Source organism: Rhipicephalus microplus, chromosome 6 (genome assembly GCF_043290135.1).
Source record: "Rhipicephalus microplus isolate Deutch F79 chromosome 6, USDA_Rmic, whole genome shotgun sequence".
Taxonomy (NCBI): Eukaryota; Metazoa; Arthropoda; class Arachnida; order Ixodida; family Ixodidae; genus Rhipicephalus; species Rhipicephalus microplus.
This window is the reverse complement of record NC_134705.1, coordinates 90,678,882-90,692,947: the sequence shown is the minus strand read 5'-3', so window position 1 is coordinate 90,692,947 and position 14,066 is coordinate 90,678,882. Positions and strand designations below refer to the sequence as shown.

General features: G+C 41.2%; 1 protein-coding gene across 4 annotated transcripts in view; it reads right to left on the bottom strand.

Moving 5' to 3' along the window:
* Positions 1-14,066, bottom strand: part of LOC119167487 (helicase MOV-10) — a 172,302-nt gene that overhangs the window by 126,437 nt on the left and 31,799 nt on the right. For 3 of the 4 annotated variants that reach the window (XM_037418971.2, XM_037418968.2, XM_037418972.2), the window contains 2 exons: positions 8,555-8,817; positions 178-321 (listed from right to left, as the gene is read on the bottom strand). In XM_037418971.2, the coding sequence (XP_037274868.1) occupies positions 178-321; positions 8,555-8,817 (407 nt within the window). The remainder of the gene's footprint in view (positions 1-177; positions 322-8,554; positions 8,818-14,066) is intronic. The other variant, XM_037418970.2, reaches the window with a different exon arrangement.

Here is a 14,066-nt window from a genome sequence, read left to right as displayed (position 1 = left end):
AAAAATACAATTTCCTGCTTTAGTGCCACACAGGTGAACCTCTCATGAACATATGAACCTCAAACTAAGAAACAGAAAACGCGCTTTTAGTAAGCGAGTAAAAGTTTTCTAGCACAATTTCATAGAAGCTATTTCACATACCCAATATAAAACTAATGAACAAACATCCGAAATTACTTGATATAGATGAGGAGATCACGCATGTCTTCGTCCATGCCCTCCCACTCTCGGAGTTCATGCTTCTGGAACTCCACAAGCTGGTCATCGACACAATATTGACTAAGTGGCTTTTTTCGCTCCAGATCCTGAATGACGTTGCTGCTGATAAAGTAAAACAAAGGAAAAAGTAAAGGAAGAAGAGATTTTTTCAAAGAAGCATCCTGTAAAATATTTCTCGCTACTGCACTTGAAGCGGTCATGCAACACTTTTGCAGCATGATCAGAAAATGCTGCCAATCCGCAGTCGAGGTTCCTAAGAACATGCGAGCCAAACATTGCAGCACAGCACAGAGCCTGAAATTTACAATTAATTTTAAAAGTCAGCTAATAATCGTTCCCTATTCTTTCTACAAATGATGCCATATACCTAAATGACCGCACCATGTACCCAAATTCAAGGCAGTCGACTGATGCATCACTCGCTGCATAGTTACCCAGGCAGCCGCGGGAGGCCACCACGTGCTCGCACGCGCTCATGATCACGCTGGAAATAGGTCACACATTTAAATAAAAAACATTTCAAGGCCTGCACAGAAGAGTGTCAGGCTTTATATTAGACTTTAGGTTCGTTGTATTTTCACCTTCATGAGCTGTAATTGGTCCGGAACGCAAGAGCATGGGAATGCGCAAAGAATAATGCGTTTGAAATGGGCTGACTGAACGAGCGCCTTATGCGTGCGGTTCTCGTAGTACGAAAGCAAACTGCAATGAAAAGAATGAAAACTGAGCAAACCACATTGGAAGGGCTGAAAGGAAGGTCCACTACATGTGAAACCCCACGTTGGGCGCCAGGTGAAGGCCCCCCCTCCGCTCAAGGGGTCAGTGATCCAAAGTTCGCAGTGCACAAGCCAGCAGCACAGAGAACGAGAATAGCCTTTAATGCACGACTCAAAATAACCACAAACAGCCTTTCGAACCGGCTCAACAAGGCACTAACGCACACAGGAGAACCGAAAACCCAGAACAAATAATCCTTGTAGACTGGCGATCAATAGAACAGACGCAGCGAAACAACGGCAGCCAAGCCAGCGCAAAACGTAAAAGCAGGAAATCAAACTCACATGCAACTCGCCGTAGAATACAAGCCATTGACTCATATTAGCCAACGCCCCTAAACCAGGGTGGTCTCCTCTTTGTAGCAAGCACGGAGAAAAGCCTTATTGCACTTAGCGCGACTGACATCACGTCCCATCACTAGCCTGCCTCCGAAAAGCCCCCAGGCTCGTCTCACACCCCTTCTTATCTCCCAGACACTTTTCCTCCACCTGTGGCTTTTTTGGATGCTGATTCGCATCCCGTGTATATGCAATGCACATGTGCTCTCCTCACCCTGCTTCCACCGTGCGTGCTACAGATAAGGGCCCATCGGCCCGACAACATGCAGCACTGTCTCGGAGAAAGCTGAAACAGCATCCATTCCAGATTATTAAACTTCTCAGCGTGAAAATTTCAGAAAACGAACACACAAGAAATGAGGACAAGCACAGAGAAGCTTATTATTGTATTACCAACTAGCCCAATCCCACACTTTACTTCCTTTCCAGAGCCTGTTTGCAGACTACGGTATCTTGGGGCAACTAATAGAAGTATACGTGCAAGATACCCAACCTGCCATAAACCACTGTAACTTTCAGAAAGTAGGGAAGCACCATATGTGCCACTGTTCATTATTCTGGGGATCTGCAAGGCACCCGCTACAAGTATATAAGGCATTATGAGCAATCTGTAGCTGTGGCTGATGATGGTGAAAAAGTATGTCCAAGTCTTTTCATAATGGGTTGGAAGCATTGGGTAATCCTGTCGGTGCGCATTCGCATTGTGTAATGCCTGGCTGTTATTTTATCTTCTGCAATGCTATGTTTCATAAGTCAACATGGTTCCTTGCCCGACATGACAGCTGCATAGCGTGTTAAATTAAAGAACCAGCTTGGCTCTGTGAATAATCAGAGGTTTCAGGTTCAAATCACATGCATTCTTAATAATTACCTGTATTTTTATTTCTCACAATAGCAAAGCGGTTGCAGACACCAGCATTGGCAGTGGCGCATAACTAGGCTGCATGAATCGGCTCTTGTTATGATCTACAGCTTTCGCTGAAATGTAGCAAGGTCCTCAACTCTCATTGCTATCACAAGAGTCTTGGCCAAGAGCACAAAGTGGCTGCTTACCAAAGGCTAGGTAGGGGTGGGTGGAAGCAAAGAATAACAGCCACCCCCAGCGGTACCTGTTGGAGAGGCTGCCTCTATTGCTTGATATTGAAAAGCGAAGTTGAGAGCACGAATCTCATCTGCTGTTAGAGGTGCTCAGCTTGATTGATGATAATTGCCGGTAAGAGCGGCCGACATTCTTCGAAATCTTTCTGATATAATTTTTTTTTTTACTACTCTCACGCGATAGCGGTTATGGACATTGGTGGCGCTGGTGGCGGACAACTACCCTACTGCAACTGCCGTTGTGATCAGATAACAGCTTCCACTGTAAAAAAACTAAAAGTGCTTAAGGTCATGATAAGCACAAGATGTAGCTCTCTTCATCAGCGCCGTCCCTTTATGCTTAGCTTTCAGGGTAACTATTCTCGCAGTGCCCAATTCGTGGACATGTCCAATTCGCCTGAGCCCGTTCAGTTACACAAAAAAAGGGTGAGTCCTGACGTCATGGCATTCTCAAACAGGCCAGTGCACCGAACGCACCAGCATATTCCCAGCATAAAAAGAAACTAAGTGGATGAAGTGTAGAGTAACAGGACTCTTAAACAAATGTGACATGTCTGAACGTGCGTATATACATGTTGAAATGTTTGAAGGGTGATGCAGAGAATGTGCACAGACCTTTCAGGGACGTCAGGCGGGCATCTGGGTTTACCTAATTCAAGGGCTAACGTGATCACAGTCCATGCACAGCCTCAAAGATGTGCGCCTAAAAGCGGATCTCTGGCGGCACCATTCATTGTGGCGAAACGCATTCTGTCTTTCTCTTTTGAGTCCACAGTTGTGAAAACTGCGTAGCATCAAAATAACGTTGCGGAAGAAAAACTGAGGACAGGCAGCATGCTCCAGCCAATCAGGGGAGGCCAAAATGGACATGTCCATGAATTGGACCCCGCGAGATTAGCTCCCCAGCATGCTCCTCAGGGCAAGAGGGAAAGCAATTGCAGCGTGCATTGATTGATATGATTGATATGTTGGGTTTAACCTCCCAAAACCACCATATGATTATGAGAGACGCCGTTGTGGAGGGCTCCGGAAATTTCGACCACCTGGAGTTCTTTAATGTACACCCAAATCTGAGCACACGGGCCTACAACATTTCTGCCTCCATCGAAAATGCAGCCGCCACAGCCGGGATTCGAACCCGCGACCTGCGGGTCAGCAGCCGAGTACCTTAGCCACTAGACCCCCGTGGCGAGGCATTTCATTGCAGCGTGCAACAAATCCCTGTACTTCCCCTCGTACTTGACAAATTATAAAACTTTTTGTGGCAGTCGATTTGTGAAGCAATGCTTTGAGTGAAGCCATTTGACAGCTACACGAACAAAGTGTTGCAAGGCCCCTCTAAAGAACACACGACACTGTTATTCAACTGATCATGGTGTATTAAAGTAGCTGACAAAAAAAAAAGAAAATTCGTGGGACAACAAGATTCATATGAGAATGAACTGCCAGTGAAGCTGACTGGGATGCAAGTGACTCTTCTTGCATCCATCTCCCGATTCCCATGCAAGCTGGCACAAGCCATGTCGTCATTGGGTCATTCCACGCCAAACGTCCCAGCCATTTTGGCGACCATCTCAAATGTTTAAAAAAAAAAAGTCCAGCTGATTTACTGCATTGAAAACAGTGAAACAGTAGAATATTTCTAAGAGAAAAAATGTTTTAGTCATGTGGCTGCCTTTTGAAATTCTTGGAATGTCGTTCAGGTGTTTTTTGTGGAAAATTTTGTTTTAAAAGTACCGCTCTTTCTTTCTATACCAAATTTGGTCTGCATGTTAAGTAAAGGTGCTTGTGTAAGGTGTTTGAAGCTCAGTAATAATAGTGCAATTCCACTGGCACATACGCCTCGAAGAATATAGCCAAAATGTGTTGTATTTTTTCTATTGCAACACTGCACATTGTATAAGTATCTGAGTAGTGAATACTTACTTCACAAAAAGTATATTTTGAGTAAAGAATACTTTTAAATTTCTCAAGCTGCTAAACTTTACGAGAAAAAATCTCAAATTTCAGAAAATCCTCATTTTTATCTATATTGAGACGCAATTTTCACCGTGTGGTGGTCCAATTAAAAGTCACCTTTATACATAAATCAAAAGCAAATAAACAGTTCTTTTTATGTGGCGAATCTTATTACATTTTTTATTTTAAAGAAGAAAATTATATTTGATCTTTTCCATTGGTGCCTATCTTCCCCTTTGGTCATACGACAGCTGCCGCCTTGAAATTCCCCATCGCCGCCAATGGGAAAGTACATGCCAACATAAGTAAAACAAATGACACAACTTAAGGTGTTGAAAATATAACAGTATTGCTTTTTCAGTGGACCACTCTTACAAATAAACACTGGATCTTGACCATAATGAATCAAAACATGCGACCAGTCTGCCGGTCATCCTACCAAGTTTTCTTGAAGAAATAGGCTGTTGACAATCAGCCACAAGTCAAAGAGATACCTGATAATATAATTCATCCAGTTGCTTGTGTATGTGCATTCCCTATCATGCCAATGAGCACATGAAAAAAAAACATTCCTTAGAAATTCGACAAGGGTGTAACAGAAATGTACTATCCATTGCAATGACCGAAGGATGCCTATGGCTTCCTTGAATTGTTACGCAATCATGTAATTGACAGGGTAAGTGAGACCATCGAAGCATACAATCGTCACGCACCACATTCACTTCAGATTTTCTTAGCCCCTCACCAAGTTCCACGCATGGCACTGAACAATGGGTTGTCCAAGCAGCAGTAACTGCTAATTCAGGAACAATGAAAGCTATGATGACTTTGTTACAAATGTTTCATGAAGTTAGGTAAGTGCCTCACTGCCAGTACAGGCACACTTCAGCACAAGAACGAATACAGCTGTTTCATACTTGAAGGTTTGACGAGCTCACGACTTTGTATTGGGCCATTAGATATACCAGAGCACATTTAAGATTAGAAACAACCACTAAACCCGAAAGAGGAATCGGTGACTTGTATTACAAAGCCTTATGGTATACACCCGCTTCATGTATTTCTAGAGTAGGTGGGTCATTTTCGAGCTTTCATCCAAGATTATGCTTTAAAAAGTTGCTGCCTGACAAGACTGACTCAGACAGGTGTCCCCTCTTATTTGACAGAAGAATGTGACAACGCCTAGAGATAACTGGTTGGCATAATTTCTTCTGATCCATTGCTGCATTTACCAGACTTATCGCTGCCTTCGAATTGAACACCAATGCATCTCACTCTGGAGCCGGAGCCGTCTTGTATCAGCAAGATTGCTCACGACCACAACTTCGTGTAGTTGGATACTACTGCTACACATTCAACAAAATCGAATTGAACAACACGATGACAGAAAAAGAAGCTCTAACCATTTTAAAAGACGTCCACTACTTCAAGTCATGTTTAGAAGGCCCCAAGTTCAAGCTTAATACAGACCATGATGCCCTAGCACATATATTAAAGATGGCTGAATTGAAGGGAAAGATAGCCCACTGGGAGGGGGAACTTCAGCAATTTGACCTTGAGGTAAGTCATCGCCTTGGAGCCTCCGTGAAGGACGCAGATGCAATGTCGCAATTAGCGAATGGGCTGCCAGACTCTTACGAAGAAGCTAATGTTTTGAGGATATGGGAAGAAACCGAGGATCTGCAGCAGACAGAACATAAGAATTGCCGTGCCTCCTTTCTTAGTTCCAAAAATATTGAAACTGTATCATGACAGCCCCAAATCAGGTGGATACGATGACTTTTTGAGAACCTACATGAAACTGGAAAAAAAGTTTCACAAGGCCTCGCATGAAGCAAGACACAACCTATGTTTCATCCTGTCACAAATTCCAGATAAACAAGGTGAAATTTAAACACCCAACCAAAGCAGAAAATGGCCTTACCAGCATATTCTAACACCCTATATGAAGTAGTTCATCTGGACTTTGCGGAACTCCAGAAAAAGTCTGAAGGAGTTCAGAAGACTCAACCTTTCCTGTTGTGCAATGACGAGTGCACTCGGATGATCGCCACAAGGCTGGGCAAAGAAGACGCTAACAGTGTAATTTATTTTTTGAGCAGGAAGATGTTCGACATTGTGAAGGTAACTGCCTGAGACCTGTCTTCCGAAGTTGTCGGCTACAGAAATGGGCTGAAAAGTGTAACAACGTTGCAGCTCACGACGCCTTATCATCCCGACACAAATGGGCTAGCTGAGCGGGCTACCAGAGACATCAAACAATACATTAGTATGTATCCAGCATTTAAAGGTGGCCAGAAATTTCATCTAGAAGTGGCAAGAGCTCACCACAACTGTTCGTACATGACCGGACTGGAATGCACTCCTCTATTTGCTGTAACCGGGAGACCAACATATCTGCCTGTGAACAGAAAACCTTGGAATTGACAAGAACATAAAGCTCCAAGAAGTGGCAAGATCAGAAAATAAGGCATTAAGGTACCGTGAAATAATAAAGAGAAATTTTGACAAGAGACAAAATACAACATTACCAGAACTCGGGGTTGGCGACTTAGTGCTGGTGAAAAGAGGATTGGGTATCAACGCAGCCTACAAAGGGCCATTTTGCGTTATAAAGACTGCAAGCCAACAAGGACAGCTGAAGACTATATGGCACATTGGTCCTAATGACACCATGGAATCCACTGATATTGGAAATACATTCGAGTATCATCCCAGGAGAGGGGTGTAAACCATGCTGGGGCAAACGAAGCAAGCCACGCGGCCTACAGCTTAAATAACAAGATGTCGAAACAAGACAAGACGCAGGGGGATGAAGCGAATAAATAAGTTCGATAGAAAAGATGGAGTTTCTTGTATTGAGTGATTAAGTGGAGTTTTATTACATAATTCATTATAAAAAATGATAACATAATAATAATAATGCTACAGACATACATACCACAAACAGTAAACACGCCATAAAACATTAGAAACAAGCGACAACACAAGGACAATTTCAAGACGATCACACGAGGCTCTGTCACTTTGCTGGTCCTTCATGTCTTTAGAACACCCGCTCAGCACCATAATAAACAAATCAGCTGAACAATATGTTCTAACCGATATTCAGTATAAATCAAGCACTATTAGAAATATTTGCTTTTCAAATATGGTACAAAAACCAGTGGTAATCCGTACACAATTCTGTCACAGAAATGGTAATCAAATTCATAAAACACCAATTATTTCCTACCTAAAGAAGGGATAAGGAAACAAAACTACTATAGCGACTAAGATATTTTTTTTGTCACCTTTATCCTGCAATAAGAGTTTGCAAGGCAGCATTTGGCTCTGGCTATGTCCACCCTGTGAAGAACATCAGTGCACTAGACATACAAGCATGGTCATTATTAGGCTTGCGTCAATAGCGAATTTTAGATTCAAAGACAATTTGAAATCGATGGTGGTTTGGCTTGAATAATTTCAAATCGGATTCAAATAGTATATATCACATTTTATGAAGAAAAACAAACATATTTATCATGACCCAACCAACATGCAATATATCTTTTGAATATTGCAACAAAGCCTGTGTAAATGTCATTCTTTTTGGCTGAAAGTGGAAACAACTTTAAATAGTAGCAGGACTTGAATTTCGGTAGAATGCAAGTGATAACCCATAAAACATGTTTTAAAATTTACTACACTTGGAGCATATAAACTCGTGTGACAAAAATTTAAACATAAAATATGATGAATCGATGTGAGAGTAGTATTATGTTCATTTACCCTTGTAGTGTGGCTTTGTGGTAAGGAGGATGTCCATTGGGCATTTTCATGGCTTGGCATCTCTCCAATGTAGTGAAACTACCTTTACTAGGGGTAACAGGCAGTCTAATATACATCAATTCATTATTTTCAAATACTTTAAAATTTCCAGTAATTTAAATTTGAATACTGTAATATTTGTTCGAATATTTACACAAGCCTAGTCATTACAATAAGCTAGGCTAAATTGTAACTGCAAGAACCACGAAATACATTCGGGTCAAAACACTAGCAGGAAAAAAAAAGGAAGCAAACACAGATCATTAAAAGCAAGCTCAGTAGTGAAAAACAATCAGAGGCTGACAAAAAAAGCCTTCTGTTAGTACAAAAGAGACCAAGCAGAAGCCACCAACCTTTTGGGACGTTTCGCAGGAATGATGCGATCAGCGTTCGGCAACTGGGGCAACGGTAAAACAAATGTGTAAGGCTCCACTGGCTCCAGGCTGTCTCCTCCATCCTCCCAGACAGTGGCATCAATGAATCTGATTATGGTGAAGAGCCTTTCACTCTCAGTGTCCTCCTGGAATTTGAATGCCAATGGTATCCGAACCGTCCCTTGCTGCTGTGCCAGGCAGCTCAGGATTATGGTGTACGATGTTCCAGGTTCAATGGGGACCTGTTTATTGGGTCGGGTCACAACATAAAAAAAGAGTAAGTATGGCATTAGCACATTAAACCAGCAGGCAAGGCAGCAGCAACTCTGTTAGGGCAGGAGTTTAATTACTATACCTTTCTGCATGAATTTCGCTAGCTTAGCTTGAAAGCTGAAATTTCAAGGCCAGTAATAGCAGCCACACACATTTCTCAAAACATAGTCTTGTCACCATCTGCACAATGTTTTTTTTTTTTTTTGGCAAAAGATATGTTGTGAATTGTAAATATATCATTTATGGCTAATGTGACATTTTTCTGAATTCTGAGAAAGAAAACAGTCCGTGAAGCCAAGACACTTCTTTTCCTGCTAAGGTAGATGTTCAGTGCCAACATTGTTGCAAAACTTTTCTTACAACTAGATGCTATTGCAGATAAGCAGCATTTTAATTGTCTTAACCCCCTACTATGCAATCACCAGCTTTGTTCCTCTGTTTCTAATAATAAGGGGTCAATCGGTGGCTCAGCTTGCTATTAATCTTATTTTTTTCTGATATCTTGTCTAGTGCTGTTAAAGGACCTTGCAGCACTTTTCCAAGTGATCCTCATGATTGGACTGTTGTAAAATTTTTAGAATCCAACTATGAGTGAACATACAACAATCTGTTGCACTCCTTGAGCACTTTCTCCCTACCTTTCTACAAACAAGTACACCGAAACCTACACAGGGTGATGACAAGGGCACAAGAAGCTGTGTGCGTTTATGCATGTCATGACCTTGAGAACTTTTTTTTTTTAAAGCATGGCTTACTTTCAGTGTGATTGCAAGCATGCTAAAACAATTCTATACTGCGTGTAATATTAGCCCTAAAGAGCGCAGTATGGCATGTAATGGCATCCCATGGTGGCCACGATAACTATGCAACGCATAATTCTCACATCAGCCCACAGTCGTAATTTTTGTGCTGATGGCACTATCATTATGACCTATGGCATCATTTGCCAAGAGAAGAGGGATATTTTTGGCTGAATTCGAAATTTAATGGCAAAATTGAGGCATGGTGTGGTATGATGTTTGACTTGCATGTTCTTACGACCCTTGACAACAGTTCGACAGCACTTTCTCACCATGCCCAAAAGTGTTGCTGGGCCTCATAAAAGTTCACTTGTGCAATGAAGATTTTTTCTTTTAATTCTATAAGCAGCTTCAATTTTGCCTATTTACCCTACATATTGAAATACGTAAATGTTGCAGTAAAAATTTGTCATTTTTAGCAACAGAACAAGATAACAGAATAGAATGGAGGAAGTTTGTTTTGTGCCATAATAGAGTAAGTTTATTTCAAGATGCACATTATTGTGAAACACCTGTTACAACTGAATACTGTTTTGCTATTTCACACACTCTTTGAACACATACGTCCATGAAAATGGCAAAGGCCATGTTACAGCACTGATTGTTGAACAAGAAAGGACATGTCTGAGAGACATAACGGTATTGAGCGCAAACACAAGATAACAGACAAGCGAGGGGGCATAAACACAATGTGCTGACATGTTCCAACTCGCCCAACAGGCAATACTGTTGAGTCAGGCAGCTGCATGCCTGGATTAATAATATTCCCAAAAGTCGCAGCCTCTGTGGCATATTTCTGTGACACAACAATGTCCATAATCCATTTCACATATGCCTATCCTAGCTTACACACTAAACACTTTCCGGTCATGAACAGCGTCTGCACCATCAGCACGACACGGCTTTCTTGAAAGGAAAGTATAAGAAGCAAGGAAAATGTTTTGCTATGGAGTAAAACAAACAAAAGATGTAAAGAATAGACTGGAAATCTGTTTCAGAAAAATTACTGCAAGAAAAAGGCTTGGGGAGGCTCGAGAACGAACAAACCAAACAGCTTTAAAAGCTTTAATAGGTGAATTAGGATGAAATCAAGAGCAGCTATCTCTTGGTAAAACAAGTGGGCCAAACATCATCCCTGTAGAACATCTTAAGTAACTCAGACTCTAATCCATCAAGCTCATCACTTAACTATGCAGTGGCATAAATTGGGGGGGAGGGATCAGGGGGGTCCTGATCCCTTTGTGTTCAAGTCGCTGGCCGGCACCTCTTGCAAATGCCCCCCTCCCCCCCCTCGAGATTTAGCTTTCCAACATCATATTTGAGTTGCTTTACAGCTAAGCATTGCACACTCGCTGAAAAATAGGCTCCGAAATCTGAAGTTCTTCCAAAGAGAAGAAACGGAGTACGAAAATGAAACCTGTTAGTATTGGTCTAAAAGGAATCGAGAGCAGGAGCTTCCGGAAACGCTATGATTTACTTCTGAAGTGTCGCATATGTTTAAGATGCTGCACTTTGAAATGTAAAGTAAACAAAGAATCCCAATCATCTACCGTTATTTATGCCGATGTGTTATTGCAATCCTTTCACAATGAAATATGAATACGATTGCTCCCCACATCATGACAGCATTATTAAAGAAGCCAATCACTGGGGAAGATAAACATGCTTCACGAGAATATTTCCAGAAGTAAATCGTCATTACAGGTATGGAGAATGAGGAATCGGACTAAACTTGAAAAGCAGTACCTTAATGCGTTACATCGAACAGTCAGACTATTTTCATTTGATGGTTTACTCTGAATGGCACATTAACTAGAAACATGCTAAAAAGGCTGCCCAGTGGTGTTAGTTTAAGCCCCCCGACACACGTGCGAGGCACATACTCCATCTTCCTTTTTTTCTATTTGAAGCATGGTTTTAATTTTTATATACTTGAAAATAAAAGCTTGTTTAAGGAGAACAGAAGGGCCACAATCGCAAGATGTGCATCGCCCCTAGTGATTGTTCCAAATTTATGCCACTTTGTCAACGAGTTTGGAAGGCCCCACAATGGCCAAGAGATTCGAAGAGACTTCTCTTTATCCCAAATGCATAAAAAGGGCAACGTGAAAAATGCTCAAGCTGTTGAACCACCAGAAAAAATCAAAGCGGCTTGCACTAACGGTGCCAAGCCTGAAAGAAGTGCAAAGTTGGGCAGCCTTCTTTGTTTCCCTTTGGTTCCTTTCTACTCCCCTTTTTCTTCTTTCTAGTTTTTTCTGTTTCTCTTGATTTCTATCATCATCAAGGTACACTAAGAACAAAATGAGGAAAACTAAACTTTAGCCAGAGCCTGCACTGAATTAGCTATGCTATGTATGGTTTTCCCACGTTATGCCAAGCTATGACAACATAAAACGATGACAGCATAAACAGCCCAGCCACCTCAAGGGATCCACACATAACAGATAGAACCATATGATAAAACCATACGTGGAGCGAAATATTTCCGAAAAAGGTGTCGTACGACAGACTAAGTTACAAATATAAGATTGTCGATAGAAACTTGCAATGAATACCGAAAGCTTTTGTATTGTTACTTTGTTGATTACTATACCAACGCTTTTCACTATGCTTACCATCTTAAGCTCTAGAAATATGTTAGGAAAATGGGCCCTTCCAAACCCCTCAAAATTCTAGTGAGGGCCTATGCCCCAAGCAAAATGGGATAGTTGGGGAAAATGTTGGTAAAATGGATTGTTTCAGGTTTCAAGAAGTCAGGCATGGTTGTATCTTTTTACTATACATTTATTTAACTTATACATGTACCCAGAAACTGTGACTTTGAACAATAGCATATACGAGTGAAAAATGGAGGAACAAAAGTAACTGACTTGCAATGTACAGACACCAGTAGCAGGATGCAAACAAGGCTTAAGAACATTTAATCTGAAGGCAAAAGAAAATGAGACAGCTGATTTTTTCTAAGCATAGGCAAGACTAGTCATGACAACTGGTAAACTTCAATGCACTCAGACAAAGCAATTTAATAGATGCTGTAAACGCTGTTTTCCCCAAGATTCTGAATAGAATCGGACAGTAGCTCCACAAAGAAAATACACCAACGAATAGTTCAACTGAAGAAAATAATGGCCGAACTTTTATATGTTATAAAATGAAAAGATGTCCAACCACAAAACTAAAACTCATATGGTTAAGTGCCTGGGTTTTTTACGTAGTAATGTATGGGTGTAAGTTGTGGACCTCATAGAAATACAAAAGAAAAAAAACCTTGATTTTTTTAAGCTGTGGCACTGGTACAGTTCTGAACATTTCATGGACTGCCAAATGAACAAATATTGCAGTCATAAGTAAGACCAAAGTGAATATTTGCTTAAAGCAAAGGTAATGAAGCTAAAACTGTCTTGTTTTGGTCATGTCATGCGAGCTAGCAGTTGTATGTTGAGAAAATAAATGCTAGCCAATGTAGAAGAGAAAATGAGGCCACCCATGCACAATATGGTTAGATGGTATTTCGGAGGTTATTGAGAAATGCCTAGATGAGCTTGAAGAACTTGTATTGAACAATTATGCCAAGGAAAGTGTCGAGGATATTATTAGAAGTAATTGGAATATAAATGTAAAAAAAAAAGTGAATGAAAAGATACCTTACCGTGGGCAGGAACCAAACCTGCGACCTTCGAATAACGCATCGGTTATACATGTCCTTTATTGTTGGGTAGACATATACTTTATTGGGTATATGTGTGAATTGAAAGTGGGAGCGTCAGTCAGCACCACCTGTTGCTATTGTGGCGAGTGTGGGACACACATTTTCTGCCTATTGGTGTCACGTAGCATGTGATCTTATTACAAGCTGGCAGGTGACTAATAATCCCTCGCATACCACCTGAAGGCATGAAGTCTGGCAGAATGAGACAACCGTTATGAATGAAGGAAAGAAAGTTAAACCTAAGGGCACAATTTCTTTGTTAGAAACAATATTAATGAGAACTGGCAGATAATTATGCCAAGTATATGAGACATTATTAGAAGTAATCGGAATGTAAATGTGGAGATGGGCAAAAATGGCAAAAAATGACAATAGGTAAAAAATGCGTGTCCCACACTTGCCGTAATGGCAACAGGCGGCGCTGACTGATGCTCTCACGTTCAATGCGCATACATACACCATAAAGTGGATGTGGGGATAGCTGCTGTGGTTGCTCAGTTGGTAGAGCATCGAACGTGTTATTCGAAAGTCGTAGGTTCGGTCCCTGCCCGTGACAAGTAATCTTTTCATCCACTTTTCCTTGTTCACATTTACATTCAAATTACTCCTAATAACATCCCTTATACTTTCCTTGGCATAATTGTCAGTCAGTTCTCATTATTATTGTTTCTAACGAAGAAAACGAGCCCTTAAGTTTAACCTTCTTTCC